Below are 20224 nucleotides of genomic sequence, written 5' to 3'. Positions count from 1 at the left end.
GATATGGGGGGTGTGTAAAATAGTGTGTGTGATATAGCAGGGTGTAAAGTAGTGTGTGCTATGGGGGGTGTAAAGTTGTGTGATGTGGGGGGGTGTTTTAAATAGTGTGTGTGATGGGGGGGTGTAAAATAGTGTGTATGATATGGGGAGGTGTAAAATAGTGTGTGATGTGAGGGTGTAAAATAGTGTGTGTGATGGGGGGTGTAAAATAGTGTGTGATATGGGGGGTGTTTTAAATAGCGTGTGATGTGGGGGTTGTAAAATAGTTTGTGTGATACAGGGGGTGTAAAATAGTGTGTGATGTGGGGGGAGTGTAAAATAGTGTGTGTGATATAGGGGGGTGTAAAGTAGTGTGTGCAATGGGGTGATGTAAAATAGCGTGTGCTATGGAGGGTGTATATAAAATAGTGTGTGTGCTATGGGGGGTGGTACAGGGTGAGTGTGTAAAATAGCGTGTGCTATGGGGGGGTGTGAGCTAGTGTGTGGTGTGAGGGTGTGAAATAGTGTGTGGTGTACGGTGTGCACAACAGTCTGATATGGTGTGTGGGGAGGGTATGGTGTGTGTGTGGTGCAGGGTGAGTGTGTAAAATAGGGTGTGATATGGGGTGTGTAAAATAGTGTGTGACGTGTGTGTATAAAATAGTGTGACATGGTGAGTGTGGTACAGAATGAGTGTAAAATACTGTGTGATGCAGGGTGGGGGGCTGATTGCAGATCACCTTCCCCACAAACCCAAACTGAGGGGAGTCAGGGAGAGAGTCCGGCCCTGTCGGCCTGCTGCGGCCTGCCGAGGAGCGGGGATCTTCACAAACCCTATAAGCGCTTCTCACTGCCACCTAGTGAGCCACCTAGTGCCTCGTGTCCCCTCAGCACCACTGTCCCCTCAACACCACTCTCCCCTCAGCACCAGTGTCCCCACAGCACTGGGATGCTGGTGCAGGCCTGAGGCGGGCGGCACGCAGGCCGTCCCATTTCCATGCCCCATAGGTTCATGCACCAGGGCAGGCAGCACCCACCGCCATCTGCCTTCCCCACACCCTGTTTTAGGGCTTTGCTCCTAAATCCCCCACGCCAGCCGGGCTGAGCTGTGCGGCCCTCTGTGAGTGCTCTGTGTAGGGCCGGCAGTGCTGGTGGATGAAGGTGGGAAGCCACCCGGCCCCTGTGGCCACTGAGATAAGAGGTTGATATGGAAATGTGGAAAAGATCCTTCAAGATCCATATCTCCCATTTGCCACCCCTGGGGCTGTCAGGGCCTGTCAGCGGGGTGTCCTTGGGCTGCTCCTTCTCCCCGAAGCGGGTTCCCCGGGCGAACAAAGGCCATTTTGTGCAGGGCCAGGTTCCTCTCCCTCAGCTCCACCTCGCTGCAGTGCCGAGGCTCCCTGGGGACTGCCTCCCGTCCTTCTGCTCTCCGTAAATGTGTTAAAATTAAATATATCAGCTGGTACACGGGCTGGCCAGAGATGCTCGTACTGGTTTCCCCTCGCGTCCCCTCTCCTCGAGCACCAGCAGGTCTCACAGCCATCAGCCAGCTCGTGCAGTCCCTTCCTTCCCCATCCTGCTGCCATCAAAGCCTCCTTCCAGCTAAATTCTCCCCAAAATGCAGATGACAGCGGGAAACAAGCTCCTGAAAGCCTGCTGGTGCAGCTCAGCAAGCAGCGGGGGAAGCCTGCAGCTCATCAGCACCCAGCCCGTGGCTCACACCTCCCCGAGGAACCAAGGAACCAAAATCTCCCCTGAGCCAAAATATACCCGGGGTTTGGCCAGCTCGCTGCCGAGGGAAGCCTTTTTTCTCCCTGTAGCCCTGCAGATTTGTGAAAATCGCCGACAGGGAGAGGAGCATCTTCAGGCCACCCGCGGGGAGGCTTCGCTTTGTGGCACCCCCGGGCTGGATGTGGATCCCCTGTGACAGTGACCATCCACAGCCCTGGGCTGGCAGCCGGGGTGGCTGAAAGTTTTTCAAAGTTCAGGCAAAATGGACCAAAAAGGCACCTTCGAAACTAGCATTTATGAGCGGACTAATTATAACTTTGCCAATGCTGGGGAATAAAAAGTCAATGCTCACTTGCTAATTACTGCAGCACCAGAAGGGATACCGGCAGGTGGGTAACGGTGCAGTCACCGGCGGTGGTCGCTGCTTTGTACCGAGGTGAAACACGAATGTTTTGGGGCACGGGCTTCCTGCAGACCCATAAAGGGGGGTACCGAGGCACCTGCTGACTGCATGGAAAGCCGGGGCAGAAATCCTGCTGCTCGTGGGATCGGCTTGTCCAAAGCCAAGGGCACACCAGGGCCCCCAAATCACTGGGGGGGCTTAAGAATTTGCAAGAAAACCCAACACGTTTTTGGGGTCCTTTTGCAGTTGCCTTCAAGAGTGTAGAGACCTTTACCGGGCTTTTTCTTGCAGTACCGATGGTTGAACACATTTCTATTTAAAATTTCATGGGATGCCCCCACGGCCATCAGCTCTATCGGTCTCCAAGAGGGGAGCTGGGACCCGTGGGTGCGCAGCGCTGTGGGGCTGGCCCTGGCTGGAAGCTCAGGGAGATGGCCCAGATGTGAAGCACCTGAGATGGGGAGGAAAGGTTTCCCCTGGAGGGGAGACAGGGGAACACCACCAACCCAAATCTGGTGGTTTTTGGAGAGCCCGGAAAATCCTTCCTTGACTTCACCCTTGGGAAAGAGGAGCTCAGGTGCCACCCCAGGGACGCCCAGGGAGCGCTGTGGGATGGGACCTGTGTCCTGCCCGCACCAACAGGCCCGACCCAGGTATTGCGGGGTGCCAGCGGGATCGGGACCGTGTCCTTGCTGCCTTCCCCGTGCCGGTGTGGTGGCCTTGCTGCCTTCTCCAAAACGGGGCAGGAAAGCAGAGGGGGAAGCGATGAGCCCAGATGCCCTCCACCCGCTCCCAGAGGCATTCAGCCAGCTCCCAGCGCCAGCCTGAAACCCGAGCCAGTCCCACCCCATCCCGCCTCGCTCAGCGTCCCCTCTTCCTCTCCTCTTCCTCATCCTCCTCTTCCTCTCCCTCCTCATCCTCCCTCCCCTGGCTGTCTCCCCCAGGAGGGGACGGGTAGCCCCACAATGGGGCGGCGTGGGCACCTTCCCACCCCACAACCGTGAGCTTTCCTCTGCCAGCAGCAGCGTCCGGCCCCAGGGTGGCACGGGATGACAGGCTGGAGCTGCTCGGTCGATGGACGAGATCCTTTTTCTCTTCTTTCTTCTTATTTTTTTGTCATTTTCTAAAAAAATTTGCACCTGCCCCCGCGCTGGAAGAAAAGCTTCCTGCCTTATCCCCACCGCCTCCTGCCTGGGCGAAGAGGCACCATTCATTTCATCAATTATTTTTTCTTTTTGTTAACCAACCGGCCAGCAATTTTTCTTGACTTCCGAAGAGAATCTTTATTTCTGGGATTTAATACATCCGCCTTTATCCTGGAAAGAAAATACCGAACAGGTACGTGGATTGATGACACTGCTTTTGGAAGAGGGTTGGTCCAGCAGCAAATGTGTCCTGTCCGGTCCAGAGGATGAGAGTTTTTGTGGTTTATTTACTGGGATCTGCAGGGAAAGTGGGGATTTATCTTGATGGGGACAGCTGGGGCTGCAGCTTGCATTGCGGTGCTTAATGCCTGCCAGGGGCAGCTGGAGCAGGAGGATATGGGATGGATGCGGGGTGGATGCAGGATGCATGCGGGATGGATGTGGGATGGACGCAAGGTGGATGCGGGATAGATATGGGAAGGGTATGGGGTGGATGTGGGGTGGATGTGGGGTGGTTATGGGGTGGATATGGGGTGGTTATGGGGTGGATGCTCGCCCGCAGCAGGGCTGGTGCAGGCGGCATGCCGAGGGGCTGCTGGCCCACGGCAGCGTGCCGGCCGTCTTTCAGCCCCTCTGTGCCGCGGAGCAGGGAGGGCCGGCAGGACAAAAGGCGACATTCTTCGGGGCGGAATAAGCATGAATGGAGTATTGAGAAATGCGATGTTAGGGACTAGATTGAGTTCCCTGCCCCGTAACTGAGCCGTTGGTGTGCTGGCGGGTCTCCTCCGAGCGCTGGGTCGCCAGCAGCCCCGCGGCAGGAGCAGGGGTGTGCACGGGGCTGTGCCCTATGTGGCCACCAGCAGAAGCAGCAGCGGTGCCCATCGCTCCAAGAAGCCCCGTGCAAGCTGCAGAGGCTAATTTTAAGCCTCCAGCTCTGCAAGATTTACAGGCTGGCTTCACAGCCTCCATGAAATAGTGTCCTCAGGATGGCACTCATGGCCTGGTGCTGGGGACGTGCTGGGTGCAGGGTGTCCCTGCCAGCTCACACCCAGCAGAGCTGATGTTCACCTTTTCTACACCATCTTTTGAACCGAGCAGCAAATGGAGGGGGAATTGTGTCTCCTTAATGAGAGGAGAGCACCAAGGGAGGGAGAGGAGCTGTGTGATGGAGAGGGCTGAGCGTGGTTGTAGCCGGCTCGATAATTCAGGGAGGGTTTCTCCATGTCTGCACGGTGGGAGCCTGGCGCAGCCTCGGAGGCTTTTTGCTGGGTTTCCTGCTCTTGTGAATCCTTCAGCCCCAGAGGAGCAATGCCAGGAGCCTCCCCAAAAGAGGGCCGTGACTTGCTGGGGTGACACGAAGCACCTTCACTTCCCAGAAGGGGGCTGCGTGCTGTGCCGAGTGCCACGTCCACGTGGTGGGTTAGGAATTACCCGTGCGGATGGGGAGCCTCTTTCCACCTCTTCCAGTGTTTTTTTTTTGACACAATTGCTGCTCCAGCCACCCCCACCATCACTAACCCTGGTGTCTGTGTGTTCCAGGGGCAGCAGGAGGACCCTCGAGCGGAGATGAGCCCTGGCCTGTGCCCGGTGTGCGGGGCGCTGCCTGCCTCCCTGCTGCTCCTCTTCCTCCTCCTCGGCCCCACGGGTGAGCGCTGGCTGGGCACGGTGGGGTGGGGGGATTTCAGGCACCAAGGTCTTCCTCCTGGCTTGTTGCAGTGGGCAAATTGTCCTTGTGTGGAGAGGGAGGGAGCGAGCCAGCTGCCAGCATCCCCAGGACATCCCCACGGTGCTTTTGTGGGCTGAGCAGTCCTCCTGGCTGGTGCTTTTGTTTAGGAATGTGCCCGGAGAGGGGCTGTCTTTACACAGTTCCTTCTTCTTTCTTTTATTTTTTTGTTTTTATGGCTTTGTGAGGCTGGATCAGAGGGAGCTGGGAGCTGTGGCAGTTCCCCAGGAACAGCGGTTTCCTCATTAGCGCGGCCGCACCGCCTGCATTTTTTCGGGCCTCTCTTGACTTTGCTGGAGGATGCTCTTAAATGAACGCTTCGGAGCTTTGATCCTGATGGACGGGAGATGAATATGGAATATTTAACAAAGCCATTCTCACCCGCCGCTGGGAATAGGTGGCAAAAACCCGCCCAAGCCAGGATCAATCACTCCTCAAAACCCCGGCACCTCCACCCACCCTTTGGCATCTCCCCCCAGCCTCTCCTCCTGGCAGCATCCCCCGGGCTCCTGTTTCCTGCAGGGATCAGTTCCCAGCAGGTGAGCCCTGCTGTGCGCCCACCCCATCAACGTGCCCCATCTCCTCCCCCGGCACCCACCACCCCTGCTGCCAGGGGTCCTGAGGGTCCCCGTGCTTTTGGGGCCGCATCCTGAGCTTTCCCCGGTGGGGATGCTGCAGCAGGCGGGTGTTTCCCAGGTGCTTGCACCACTGCGAGGTGGAAAATGTGATTGCAAGAGGCAGATCCGCGTGGACCAGCAGCAGCACCCTGCAGCTCGCCCAGCGTCGGGGCCACCCTTGGAGTGGCGTCACCCCATCAGCCGTGTTGGTCCACGCGGAGAAACACACAGCCTGCAAAATGCTGACTGCGTTGTGGGGAAAAAAAAATAAATTACAATGCACAGAGAGCTGCCCGGCGCAGCGTTTGCCATCAGGAAATCACCAGCAGGCTCCCCGTGGTGGCAGGCAGGACCATTTCTCCAGGGGCTGCTGCCGCCGCCGCTCGCCGTGCCCATAAAGCAAAGCTGCTGGCAGCGAGACAACGGGGGGAGCGGGGAGGAGAGGCAGCACTGAAAGGCTCCTTCTGTCTGCAAGCTAGCAGCTCCCGGGCGCACGCCAGGAGAGCAGCTTGGTTTCATTAGGCTGCTAACAGGCACCCTTGGCACCTCTCTGCCGAGCTCCATCCAAGGGTTTCGGGGAGCCACGGGGAGCCGAGAGCGAGGGCGGTGGTGGGCGAGACGCAGGGGGCTGGAGCTGCCAGCTCCTCTGGGGCTGAGCTGAAATAATTCCCAGCACGTGCAGCCGGTCCCAGCCCTGCTCCCTGCATCCCCGTGCGGTTATCCAGAGAGCCCTGACCCTGCCTCCTCTGTTTCAGGCGCCTCCGAGCCCGCTCCGCTGCCGTTCCCAGGTGAGGTCCTTCGCTCCGAGCCGCTTTCATCCAGGTTTTGCAGCTGAAAAAAAAAAAAAAAAATAAGTGGTTTTGTTCCAAACGGGGCTTCAGACAGGAGGCATGTTGGGTTGGAACAAAGAGCGGCAGCAGAAAGCTGAACTTCTTTTAGGGAGGGGAAATAGGGATCCTTTCTCAGCCCCACGCTGCTCGTTATCAGGCGAGGAAACCCTGGCAGCCCCCGCCGGCTGCCTGTCCCCGTGTCACTCAGCGTGCCCCCGCCAAGAAGTCCCTGGAGGGCAGCTCCCACACACACACACACACACACAGACACACGCAGTCCCCGCTGCCAGCAGCCTGGGGAAGCATTTCCCTGCCACCAATTCCCACCGGGGACCCGCTGTGGCCGCGTTCATCGAGGCGAGCAGCAACCTGCTAATTGCACCTCGTCACCCGAGCCGCGCGGTGGCACACGGCTGGGTGATCCCCAGGCTGCAAACATCCAGGAGGATGTTTTTTGCACCTTGTGTGATCAAAAAAAAAGTGCAGGGGTGCCCGTGTCCCCAGCATCAAGCTCACTGGGTGTTAGTAATGGGGTCAGCAAGCCAGCAGCTGGCCAAGAGCCACCCGTTCGACCCAAGGAGCGGTGATTTGGGGCAGGATGGACCCAAACCCTTTGTAACGGAGACGTTTTGGGTGCCTGGCACCTCGTGGCCGGCCCGCTGAGCACCTCGCTGTGCCCGTCCTCGCAGAGCTGCGCCTGGCCAACGGGCCCGGCCGCTGCCAGGGCCGCCTGGAGATCCTGCACAACGGCACGTGGGGCACGGTGTGCGACGACGACTGGGACATCGTGGACGCCAACGTGGTGTGCCGCCAGCTGGGCTGCGGCCACGCCATCGCCCTGCCGGCGCCCATGACCTTCGGGCAGGGCAGCGGGCCCATCTTCCTGGACAACGTGGACTGCAAGGGCCGGGAGGCGGCGCTGAGCGAGTGCTGGAGCCACGGCTGGGGCATCCACAACTGCTACCACTACGAGGACGTGGGCGTCGTGTGTAATGGTAACGGGGAGAGGGGCGCGCGGGGGGAGCTGGCGGCTCCAGGGGTCTCCCGGAGGAGTCCTGGGGTCAGCCGAGCTTCTGCATCCTTTCTGTGAGGCTTTTCTGGGTGCTGGTCACCTCCCGGGCAGGGGCTGACATCTCTCATTCCCTCTGCAGAGCTCTTGCCCACGCCAGCAAGCGAAGGACCGACCAGCAGGACCGCCACGGTCTCGGGGCGCAGCGGGGAAGGTGAGGGGCTGGGAGCCCGGCCCGGCTGGGGGGTCTCCAAGGGGAGAGCAGAACAGCACCCCCACCACCACCCCACCACCACCACCACCATGGCCCCATCCTTCCCCTCCAGCCACCCCGGTGGGCTGCGTACAAGGAGCAGCCCCCCGGCACCTCCACCTTTGGAGCCAAATCCTCCAAATCCTTTTTCCAGCACTTCATGCAGGATCCCATCGGTCGTGCTGCCCCAAAGCAGCCCCCCTGCCACCCTCTTAGGTGTCTTCCACCCCACCGGAGCCCAGCCTTGTGGGTCGGTGGGCTCGGGGGGACGGCGAGACGTTTGTCCCCCTGTTCTGTCCCCCTCCAGGTGACGGCAGCGTCCGGCTGGTGAGCGGGGCGGACACCTGCCGGGGCCGGGTGGAGATCTTCCACGGGGGGAGCTGGGGCACGGTGTGCGACGACGACTGGGGTCTGAGCGACGCCGGGGTGGTCTGCAAGCAGCTGGGCTGCGGCCGGGCCCTGGAGGCCAAGAGCAACGCCTATTTCGGCTACGGCACGGGGCGCATCCTGCTGGACAACGTCAACTGCGAGGGCAGCGAGCCCGTCCTCGCCGCCTGCTACAGCCTCGGCTGGGGCATCCACAACTGCGGCCACCACGAGGACGCCGGGGTCATCTGTGCGGGTAACTGGGGGGAAATTGGGTGCCCACAGGGTGCCCCTTTGCCCTTCAAACACGGGGATGGGTGGCAGCGCTCTGAGCCCATCAGGTGGGGCAGGACCTCGAGGAACCCGGTTTTGGAGCTGGCGGTGGGGCTGGCTGCACGCTGCCTGCCTCCACCGTGCCCCCCGCTGCTCCTGCCCCTGCCCAGATTTGAATATTTGGTGTATCAGGGCTCAGAAATGTCCTGCAGCACTTCTGTGGGGCTTGGAGAGGCTCCATCTCCAGCGTGTGGGAAGTGGGGATGAAAGGGGAAGCTTCATCTCCATCTCCATCTCCATCTCCATCTCCATCTCCATCTCCATCTCCATCTCCATCTCCATCTCCATCTCCATCTCCATCTCCATCTCCACCATTTCCATCACCTCCAGCATCTCCATCTCCATAATCTCAATCTCCATCGTCTCCATCTCCATCACCTCCAGCATCTCCATCTCCACCTCCATCATCTCCATCATCCCCTTCTCCATCATCTCCATCTCCACCATCTCCATATAATCTCCACCTCCACCTCCACCATCTCATCTCCATCATCTCCACCTCCTCCATCTCCCTCCATCCCCTCCATCCCCACGCCCTCTCACCGCTCCGCTCCGTGTCCCATTCCAGCTGCTCTGCAGCTTCTCCCTTCTCGTCCCCTCTGTGTCCCCGCAGGGCTGGACACGTCCACCATCACGTCCTTCACCACCTCGGTGGCCCTGGACTACCAGGAGACGCTCACCGCCACGGCCACAGGTACGGGGGTGGCCCCAGGGGCTGGTGGCTCCCTGGGCTGTCCCCACCCGGGGGACAAGGGACCCAGGCGCATCTCAGTCAGGTTTTGGGGCTCTCCGGGGTGCCCTTCCCCATGGCACATCCCCGAGACCCTCTTCCTGGCCCCTCAAGTGACTTTGCCATGGGGACACCGTGGGGCTGGGGGGCAGCGGGGGGTGTGGACAGACCCCCCCCAGTGTCCCCGTGTCCCTGTCCTTGTCCCAGCGGTGACAGACGGCGGCGAGCAGCCCACGCCAGTGACCGAGGTGGCCACAAGCGCGCTGCTCACCTCCCCGATGGAAAGTAAGTGGGAGGCCGCCGCTGGCACCACACGGGGTCTGGCGTGGCCCCCACCCCGAGGTGCCCCTGCCCCAGCCCTGGGAACATGACCCCACAACCCCAGGGCTCACCCCGTATGCCAGGGGCACCCCAGGGCTTCACCTCCTGCCCCCAGGGACTCACCCCACATCCCCAGGGGGCTCCCCTGATGTCGCAGCCCACCCCGTCCTCCCACGGTGCTCACCCCATACCCACAGAGCTACCTCCTAAACCCGTGGGGGCTCCCCCATCTCCCCAGGGGCTCCCCCCATCTCCCCACACCCCCCCATCCCCCTATGCTGTTCCCTCCATCTCCCCACGCCCCCTCCCCACCTCCCCATGCCCCCCCATCACCCCACTCCCCCCCATCACCCCCCTTTCACCCCTTTCCTCCCCCCCTCCCCCCCCCACCCTTTAGGATCCCCCCACACACACCTTCTAGGATCACCCCCCACACCCTTTAGGATCTACCTCCACCCTTTAGGGTCCCTCCCCACCCTTTAGGTTCCCTCCCCTCCACCCTTTTAGGATCCCCCCATCCACCTGTTTAGGGTCTCCCCCCACACCCTTTAGGGATCCCCCCATTCACCCTTTAGGATCCCTCCCCACACCCTTTAGGATCCCCCCCACACACACACCTTTTAGGATCCCCCACACACCCTTTAGGTACCCCCCCTCCACCCTTTAGGATCCCACCTTTTAGGGTGTCCCCCACACACCCTTTAGGGACCCCCCCCTCCACCCTTTTAGGATCCCCGCCCTCCACCTTTTAGGATCCCCCCCACACCCTTTTAGGGTCCCCCCCCCCCACCGTGGCTGTGCCGTTGCCCTCCCGCAGGTGCCGGCGTGCGGCTGGCGAACGGCAACGGGAGCTGCCGCGGGCGGGTGGAGGTGCGGCACGGCGGCACCTGGGGCACCGTCTGCGACGACGACTGGGACTTCCCCGACGCCCAGGTGGTGTGCCGCCAGCTGGGCTGCGGCGCCGCCATCTCCGCCACCGTCCTCGGTTTTTTCGGGTTCGGCAGCGGGCCCGTGCTGCTGGACAACGTGGGGTGCGCCGGCGGCGAGGCGCGCCTGGCCGACTGCTTCCACCTGGGCTGGGGGCGGCACAACTGCGGCCACCACGAGGACGCCGGCGTCGTCTGTCGAGGTGGGCACCCCGCCGGGGTCGGTCATCATACAGGAGAGGTCGTGGGGTGCTCATTTGGGCAGTGGGAGATGGGGTTTGGGGTACCCCGGTCGGGCACTGGCACGGTGAGGTCGGTTGCGGTAGCCAAAAGGTGGGTTTGGGGGTGGTGGGGTGGTGGTCTCAGGCACACGGGGTGGGTTTTGGGGACCTGGTGCTGAGCCGGGTGTTGGATGCTGTGGGTGCCTTCCCATTTGGGATGTTCTGGGATTGTTTTGGGGAGGCTGGCAGCAGCGGGATGCTGGCAGGTGGTGGCCGACACCTGGGTGCCACCTCTGCTCCCAGGGGTGCTCCCCGCTGCACAGTGACCCCATTGCCACACCACATCGCCTGTCCCCAGCTCCCACCCCCTGCCTGCTCACAGGGGGACTGCGAGCCGCCCCCAAAAACCACAGACATCCCCCAAACTGCCCTTCTCACCCCTTCCCACCTGCTCCAGGTGCTGACGACTCGGGCGACCCTTCCCAAGAAGCCACCGTCACCGCCACCACGCCAGCCCCGACCCACCCCGAGGACGGTAGGTGCCCTGAGGCCCCCGGGGGCTCCTTGGGATGGAGACTGGGGGAAACCAGGCTCCTTTTGGGACCAGCCCCATCTCCCCTAACCGCTGGGGATCCCTCCCCAACCTTGACGTCCTCCCCGCAGGCTCCTTGCGCCTGGTGAACGGCAGCCACCGGTGCGAGGGGCGCGTGGAGCTGTTCCACCTCTCACAGTGGGGCACGGTGTGCGACGACGCCTGGGACCTGCGGGACGCCGAGGTGGTGTGCCGGCGGCTGGGCTGCGGGCACGCCGTGGCGGCACCGGGGGAAGCGCCCTACGGCCGGGGGGCCGGCTACATCTTCCTCGACAACCTCAAGTGCAAGGGCAGCGAGCCCTCGCTGCTGAGCTGCTCCCACATCCGCTGGGACGTCCACAACTGCGACCACTCCGAGGACGCCGGCGCCGTCTGCAGCCTCCTATGACCGCCCGTGGGTATGGCAGGGAGGGGGCTCGGGGTTTAGGAGCTGGGGAGGGATAGGGGGGCTCCGTGGGGGTTTTTAATGCAGTGGGGTGTAAATCATGTGGGTGGGAGCGCCCCAAGGAGGTTCAATTGGACACGGGGTGTGTTTCGAGCCCGGTTTCCCAGGGGAATGGGTTTGGGTCATCATGCTGGACGTGCGCCTTGACGGCTCGTTTCACCCAAATTGGGCAGAAGGGGAGAGGTCTCCAAGGGGCTGCGTTCCCATTTAATCCTTTAAAATAGACAGCCGGGGGAGGGAGAGGCCTCTGTGGGGGGAAACCTAACTGGCTCAACCCCATAGGAGCCATCAGAGAATCCACCAGCAGCCTCTGCTGGGCCCAAACCTTTGCGAGCACAATTTGTGCCCCAGCACCACCCGCCGGCACAGCTGGGGCTCGGCAGCAGTGGCTCCTGGTGCCGGGGTCCCCAGCTTGGGGACAGCCACCCCGCTGCCTCTGCAGCCCCTCTGGTCCCTCGGGGCGCTGCCCGGGGCTCCCTCGGGTGTTTGGGGTCAGCCCTGGGTTCCCTCAGCTCCTCAAGTCTTGGCTGAAGCTTTGTCCCCCCCCAAACTGCCCATTGGAAAGCAAAACCAAACACAAAAAGAAATAAAAAAAAAAAAAAAAACAAACAGGCTTTGGTGTGAAATCGGGTTGGTTTCAGCCATTTTGATTACGAGGCGAGGGCAGAGGAATGGGATTGCTGCTGTGCAAATGATGCGGGATTGTACCTGGGAAACGTCACCCAGGGCTTAACTCCACCCAGAAGCTTCCAGAAGGTTCCCTTTGCTCCGCAGCGAGGTGCTGCCGTTCTCCCCTTTGCTTTTCAACCCCCCCTTAACCCACGGACGAGCTTTCTCTCCCCGTGCCGCCAGGAGAAATGCCAAAAAAACTCCCAAATCCTCACACGGGTCCCCATCCCGCAGCCACCCCCTAATTTCCCCCTGTGCCCACGTCGTCTCCTCTCCTCCTGCTCCTCCCAGCACAACCACAAAAAGCCGGGGAGCAGGGCGAGACGGGGCCCCCTGCAGCCTCCCCATGCCCCCCAAACCCCCCGTGTCCCCATGTCCCCGTGTCCCCATGGCTGGTGTCTCCCAGACCCCTTGCACGGCGGCGCCCCGCAGCACAGCCCCTTCTCCCCCCTGGGTCCCGTGTCTGTACAATTCTTCTGTTAATAAGATTGTGCACATTCCCTTTTATTTTTTTCCATTTTTCATGTGTTTTTTTGGGGGTTGTTTTGTCAATAAATAAAATCCCTTTCCAAGTGAGCGCTCGCCTCTCTGCAACCCCTCCGGGGCTCGGCACAGGCGATGCCCCCACGAATGGGGCTCGGGTTTGGCGGTGTGAGGTCGGCACAAACCCTACCCGTGCACCCAGCAGCTCGCAGCGAGCCGGGAACCGATTTCGGACCCCGCTGGGCTCAGGGGAGGGATTTGGGGTCTGGCTGTGCTCCCGGCTGGCTTTGGCAGCCCCGGAGGCTGCGGGGTTGGTGCTGTGCAGCTGGACGGGCTCCGCAGCGCTGATGGCACTCCATGGGCACATCCCCTCCATCCCCTGTCCCTTCCTTGCTGTCACCCGCTGCCAGGACAGCGGGGAGGAGGCCACGGGGACAGCGGGGTGCCGAGGGCTCTCCCCTTTTCGTGCTGCATCAGCTGCTTCCCCCCCCCCTGTCCTCGGCCGGAGCAGCTGCGGCCCCGCACGGGTCGATGCCATCGATTAGTTCCTGCCAACGTCCCCAGGGAGGGGATGGCGCAGAGGCCGGGGGGAGAGAGCATGAATATTTCACGAGGTCCGGGCAAAAGCCGGGGTTATTTTGGGGCCGGGATTTATGGCCTATTAGGAATAAGGAATGAGTCTGTGCCGGGGAGAGGAGACCCATTAATCCAGGCGGAGGGAGCAGCAATGAGCAAGGGGAAATGGAGGAGGCTGGAACGGTTTCACCGTGTTCCAGAACAATAACTCGGCTCGGCAGCGCTGGGAACTGGGGCACGGGCACCCCGAGAGCCCTGCGAGCCCCCTTGGGGGGGTTGGAGCTGCCCCAGCAGGGCCCTGGGCTCACTGCGTGCTGCGGGGCAGCGGTGCTGAGCTGGGTTTTTATCCCCGTTATCGGTCTGGGGGCACTCGGGGTGGGCGGGGGTCCCATTTGGGGACCAGCACGAGCCCATCTCCCTGGTGGGGTGGAGGATGAGCTGCTGGTGGGGTCGCCTCACCGTGATTTGGGCTCGGTGCGTGGTGCAAGGCCGCTCCCCCCAACGCACCCCGTGCCCCTGTAGGGCAATCCCACTCGAACCTATAACCGGGCACAGCCGGGGGCGAGACCCTGCAGGGCCCCCCCTGTGCTCAGCACCACTTGGATGACCTTGAGCTCCGCTCCCAGCCCTCCTTTCTGCCTCAGTTTCCCCAGGAGCACCCCTGCCCACCCCATCCCCTGTTGCGGGGGGCTCCTGGGGACAAGGGGACCCGTTACAGGGGGGGGGGGCTGCGGGATGTGTCCGCCACCGCCGCCGCCGCGCTGCGTCCTCCTTCCCCGCGCCTCCCGTGTCTCACGGTGACGTCAGCCCGGCGCAGCCAGCAGCTATTTCGGGATCTGCAGAGTCACTGGTGCAATTAGCCCGCTGGCCAAGGCGCACAGAGCTGGGGGGGCCGCAGGGCCGGCTGCCCCCGCTGCGCCGGGAGAGGGGGGGGGTCCGCATGGCCGCAGCCCTGGGGCGCACGGAGGTCGGAGCCTCTCCTCGTCCCTGCCGCGGCTGCAGGTCCTCCTCCCATCTCTCATCTCCTCTCCCGTGGGCTGTGGGATTGAATTTTTTAATTTATTTTTTTTTTTTCCTTCCCCCCCCCCCCCCTTCCCACCCGCTCCTCCCTGGCGGGAGCCATCCCACGTGGGCTGCCGAGTGCTGGCGACATCCAGCTCCGAGGCACGGGAGCAGAGAGCTGGTGGCAATGTGGGGACGTGGCCCCCCCAGGATGATGTCCCAGCACAGCCCGAGGGCAGGGGGCTGTGGTTTGGGGAGTCTGGGGGGGTCTGGGCTCTGCCTTCAGCTGTGGTGGGGTTTGGGAGCTGGCACCAGCCCCAAATTCCCCCTCCCGGTGTTGCTCCCATGCTCCCTGCGTGTTGCAGGGGTCCTGCACCTTATTTCAGCTGATTTAGGGTGGGGGGGGGATGACTTAGGATAGGGGGCTGATTTAGGGTGAGGGGCTGATTTAGGGTGATGGGCGCCCCCCTTCCGTGCAGGATCAGCCCCTTCCGAGCTCCATCTCCCCCCCCCTAACACTGTCCTTGTCCCCAGCGGGCTGTCCCCTTTTGTCACCTTCCTTAGGGACACCCGCAAGGCTCCCCGCGGGGGACAGCTGCTGTCAGGGTCAGGCCGGGCGCTCGCCTCTGCCTTGTGCTTTGTCCTGGGGCCGTGCCACGTGCTGCTGTCACGGCACGGCACACGCAGTGAGCAGCTCCTGCCCTGCCAGGGGGACACGGGGACATTTGGGGTGCTCAGCCCTTTTCCAGCCTCCCCCCCACTGGGTGACAGCGAGAGGGGACGCGGACATTGGTGCCATGAGAAGCTGAGCCTGGGGTCTCCATCCTCCCCAAAAGGAGGGCTCCAAGATCACCAAATTGCTTTAAAAACCCCAAGGTTTTCCCATGCGACCCCAGCATCCTTCAGTCCCATCCCCCATGGATAAAATAAATAAATAAAATGGAAAAAAAAAATAAAAATTAAATCCTTTCTCCTAAAGCCTGCAAGATGCTCGGGAGCTGCAGCGCGGGGAGCCGTGCAGCTCCCGGGGAGGGGGGGGACACGGGCAGGGGGGGTGCCTCCGGGCGTGGGGCAGCTGCCAGGGGAGGGTGGCAGTGATGTGGGGTGCCTCTGCCCCACATCGTGTGGGGCTGGGGGTGCTGGGGGGGCTGAGGGGGGGGTTGAGCGCCGGGCGAGGCTGTGCTGAGTCACGCTGCAGAGCCACGCAGCAAGACTGCAGCAAGCGGCTCGCCCGCCGCCTCTGCCGGGGCTGGATGTGACAGCCCCGTCCCTCCCGGTGGTCCTCGTCCCCCCCCCCCAGCAGCTCGGAGGGGCTGGGGGGGGTTGTTGAGGATGGGGGGATGCCCGTTAGGGGGATGCCATGGGGGGCTGGGGGAGGATGGGGTCCTGCTGCGTGCTGGGTGCTGGCTGTCCCCGTGTGGCTCCGTGCGGCTCTGTGCTCCTCTCCTCTTTAGCAGGGATGGGGCGGCTCTGGGACCCCCGTGGGACCCCCACCATGCGGTGTGGGGACACCCAGAGAGCTGTCCCCAGTTGTCTGTGACCAGGGGATGGCACTAACGGCAACCCCGCAGCGGTGGGGGGCAGCTTTCCACCTGGCACCTTAATTTTGGGGTGTGGAGACCCCCTCTCAGCTCCCTCCCTGGTGCCAACCCCCACAGGGACATAGGGCCAGCCCTGCTTTGCGTCCCCAACACCACTACAGGACAAAGGGACACGCTGCAGAGGGAAACTGAGGCACGGTGGGGATGTCACCCAGGTGCTGTCACCTCTCACACAGCGCCCCGAGCCCAAAGGACACCCTGCACCGTGCTGCCCCCCGGCCCTGCAAGGCTCCAGGGTGCTTCTGGAGGGGCCGAGACAGCCAGGTTTTTGTGGTTTTTGTTGGTTTTTTTTTTTTTTTTTTTTTTTCAGGCTCCATCAGCGCTGTCTGGGCGGTATTTATATCGGCTCCTTAAATAAGAGCTGCCACCCCAGCCTGCTGCGCCTGCTGAATTATTAACGCCCCGTGGGGAGGCGGTGTGTGGCTGGTCCCTGTGTCCCTGAGGGGTTGGGGACCGGGTTCTGCACCCCCGGTCCCCACCAGGGCTGGTGTCCCAGCAGGAGCCGAGGCCACTCCAGCTAAAATCAGGACCATCCCCATGCGAGCATCCTTCCTGGGGCCACGGGGAAGGCTCACGGGGGGGGGATTTTCCAAGATGGGAGCATCCTGGTGCAGCCCCCACTGCATTTCTGGGTGCTGCAGGGCTCCTGCTTGGGACCCCCGAGCTCCTGGGGCTGCTGCAGGGCTCTGCCCTGAATTGCTGCTCGTGCTGCAGGGTGCACCGCGCCGCCTCCCGCATCCGCCAAGGGCTGAGACCGAGAGCCAGCCCCGCTTGTCCCCGTGCCAGCGGCGGTGGCGCGTCAGCTGGCAGGGCCCCGGCCCCCTCCCCGCCTCGGCTGGTGACTCAAATCCCAGCCTGCTGCTAACGAGCAGATGCAGGCAGACGTGGGGCGAGGGGAGGGTCCCGGCTGCCCCCTTCCCCATCCTCCATCCTCCATCCTCCATCCTCCATCCTCCATCCTCCATCCTCCATCCTCCATCCCCGTTTTCCATCCTCCATCCCCAGCCTCCCCGGCTCCTGCTGCTGCCCCTCCCAGCTCCCTGGCCCCGTGCCCTGCCTCTGAGCTCCTTTTCTGCCCCCCCCCTTGTGCTGCATTTCCCCAGCTGCTCTCAGCATGCAGCAGAAAACCCCAGCCCCGAGCAGCCCCGGCGGGGAGCGGGATGGTCTCCAGGGATGTGGGGTGAGGGCTGCGGGCAGGTTTTAGCCCCGGTTCCTCGCGGCGAGCTCGGTGCAGGCAGGCAGCAGGGCTGGCGCTGAGCAGCGCAGGAGGGCAGCTGCTGCAGCAGAATTAATTTGGGCTTGGGAAGCGCTGAGAAAGCCTCGGATGAAAGCCCGGGGCTGAGCACAAAGCGCTGCAGCTCCGCAGAGGAGGTGGAAGGATGTTCTCCCTGTGGCTTCCTCAGGGCTGCTGGGACCCCCAGCTTTGGTGCACGACAGAGCAGAGGGAGAAGGCTGTGGGGCTGGAGGCTTCCTGCGAGCACCAGGAGCAGTGTGGGGAGACCCTGATCCCGGCTCTGCACATTGGCCCTGGGTAGTGCCACCCCCTGTCCCCCTGCTCTGCTGTTCCCCTGGGGGTTTTCACCATGGTGATATTCAAGTCTACCTGCAGGGCACTCTGGCTGGAGCCAGGGATGTGTCCCCGAGGAGGTGTTGTAACACTGAGGGAATGAGGATGCCATAAATCCTGCATAGGACTGCAGCTATGGGGTCAGACAGGGCTCCTGCCGGTGGGGACAGCCCCTGAGCTTCCTCGCTCGTGCTCCCCGCTGCTGAGCACCCCGTCCCTGATGCCACTACGGAGGACACGCAGGTCCCCAAGCACCAGGGTGCTGGGGACACCGCTTAGGGTCAGAGGCAGGAGTGGGCCATGCCCCTACACCCACTGCTGCCACCCTCACCCAGGTGCCCCCCGCAGCAAGCCGGGGGTAAAGATTTCTGGGCAAATTCCTGGAGTAGTCAGCAGCTAAAACAAGCGAGCCTCCAAGCCTAAGACCATTTGCTGTCTTCCCTTGCAGTGTCACAAGGCATTTGCAGCACGTAGGAAGGCAGGGAAATGCGAGGAGAAGGACTTGTCTTCCAGGCCACGGGAACGAACAAAGTGGCACATCTGAACGCTCCCGAGTTATTTTAATACCGCAGGCGGAATAAGGGTTATCAGGTTTTTCAGGGACATCTGCAGAACAGACCCACATCCTCTGTGTCTTTGTAATTCCCCAAACCTGCAGCCTTCTGGGATCGTGCTCGGGTGTTTATACACGTCCCAGGCAGAGGTGGAGAGGAGCAGGTTTTTTATTGATGGGCCGACAGATCACACACACCAGAAGCACCGAGCTCAGCACCATATAAACCCCCCCCACACCGCCTCCTGGTCTGTAAAACAGAATAACGGAGCGGTGTGAGGAGGGCTGATTTATGCCTCGGAGCAAAAAGGGGGCTGGATACATCACAGATAAATATTATGGCCTGATCGCTATCCCGAAGAATTTACAGCATTATGAATATTGCGTTCTGACCTGTGACGGGGAAGAAAACTGTCTGCTGTGTGAGACGTATTTATTGCTGTGGTGCTTCGACAGGAATAAATCAGTATTTGCTCGGGCTGGGGCATATGCACAGTCACCAGAAATAGGAGAGCTGCAATGATTTGGGCTAGCTGCGAATCCGCCATACTCTTGCAAATTACTAGGTAAGTGTCATAAGGTTTGCATGGAGAGGCAATATTTTTTGTTAGGCCTGCTGATATATTTGGAAAAACAGACAGGCTTCCAGGCACACAACGCTTCTTCAGGCCCAGGCTTGTGTTACGTCTTACCTGTGAGGATCCAGGGCTGGGACCTAAGGGCTAATACTATTTTTATTTATTTTTTGCAAGCTAGAGGAACAATATATTGGACCCGCGTGTGGAAATATCACTCAGAAAGCCTTAAAACCTGGGTGTCCAGGACGAGCACACAGCTCCGGGCTGGTCTGTACACGGAGACCTGATTTCGTTGTGGCAGATCGTCCTCTTTGGCTTGGATGATGCCCTGTGGCTGTAGCAACACCTGAAAAAACACAGAAGATGCTTGAGACCCACAAAGTTCTTTAATATTCTCCTACATTTTCCACTTTTTTTGCTCAAATTTTATCCCCAAAGCTGGTATCATACCGAAAACAACACAAAAACTGAGCTCTCTAGAGGCTGCGCCCCTTGCTGGAAGAACGAAGGCGCCATTATCATAAAGGAGGAATAAATTGCTGTTGTGTGCGGGCGCTGCCCTGGGGCAGCCGCCGTGGTAAACAAAAGCAGGGCACAATGGCTGCTTTCACAGCCGGGCACCGCGTGTGCCGCGGGGTGTGAGGCCGGAGACACAGGGGACGCGGGCGAGGGGATGGGAGAGCCCTTGAGTGCCGCTGAAGCACGTTTGTGGCCATAGACTCGAGAGTCCTGAGCTGTGCTTGGCTTCACTGGGCTTGCACAAGAGAAAAATTTCTATTTTGTAAAGGCAAAAAGCTGTGTGGGCCCACCAAAACACCAAGCTGGTGCTGAGGTTGGTGAGAGAAAACGCCTTCAAGGGGAGAACAGCACGGCGTGGTGCATCGCCGTGGGGTTTCCATCCACTGGTTACGAATGCTTGGAGCTCGGCCTGGTGAACGTGGACCTTCGAGGAGCCTTGAACAGCCTGAGCTGAAAAACTGCAGGGTGTGGGGAAGGTTTAACGTCGGTTTCATTGGAAACCTGTCCAACCTCACCCGCGAGCTACAACGTGTTGGTCAGCTGTTGAGCAAGATGGCCAAAGGAAGGAGGGTGGAGGGGAAGGAATGTGACAAGCAGTGGTTTATTTCAGGAAGGAAATGGAGAGGATCTGCACGTATTTCTGGTTTTAAGGAACTATTTGTCAGAAGAGGTGATCTCTTCTTTCAGAACCTGCATACGAAGAAGGCATTTGTGTGAGTGAAACAAATCCACTCAATACAATTTTTGTTGCTTGTAAAGCAGCACTAAAAACACAACAAAGATGGAGATCTTAGCAAAATTTGTGCTGCTCACCATCATAAAGCACTACCAGCATCTCCAAACCAGTTTATCTCCACCTGGGTGAGGCCATCTCCACAGGTTTGGGATAGGCACAGTCACCTGTGGCTGGTATCACCCCAGGAAAACCAGCACACTGTGTGCCCTGGGGCCACAAGGGTTTCCTGATATATTTCAGAAGAAAAACCACAAAACCAGGGGACCGGCAGGTGATATGGATGAGTCGCCAGGCCCGCCCGTCCCTCCAGCTATAG

At 60.9% G+C, this 20224-nt stretch overlaps 1 protein-coding gene across 1 annotated transcript; it reads left to right on the top strand.

Moving 5' to 3' along the window:
* The first annotated feature begins 3738 nt into the window (after positions 1-3738).
* Positions 3739-11568, top strand: SSC4D (scavenger receptor cysteine rich family member with 4 domains). The gene is made up of 10 exons (XM_072026191.1): positions 3739-4903; positions 6354-6386; positions 7118-7423; positions 7580-7651; positions 7998-8312; positions 9003-9083; positions 9327-9404; positions 10258-10569; positions 11045-11122; positions 11251-11568. Exons 1-10 carry the CDS (start codon positions 4825-4827, stop codon positions 11565-11567), a joined length of 1671 nt encoding a protein of 556 aa, XP_071882292.1. The 5' UTR covers positions 3739-4824; the 3' UTR covers position 11568.
* Positions 11569-20224: the final 8656 nt, after the last annotated feature.

This window comes from Anas platyrhynchos, chromosome 20, assembly GCF_047663525.1.
Source record: "Anas platyrhynchos isolate ZD024472 breed Pekin duck chromosome 20, IASCAAS_PekinDuck_T2T, whole genome shotgun sequence".
Lineage (NCBI taxonomy): Eukaryota > Metazoa > Chordata > Aves > Anseriformes > Anatidae > Anas > Anas platyrhynchos.
Note: the sequence above shows the minus strand (reverse complement) of the source record. Positions and strands in the feature narration are given on the sequence as shown.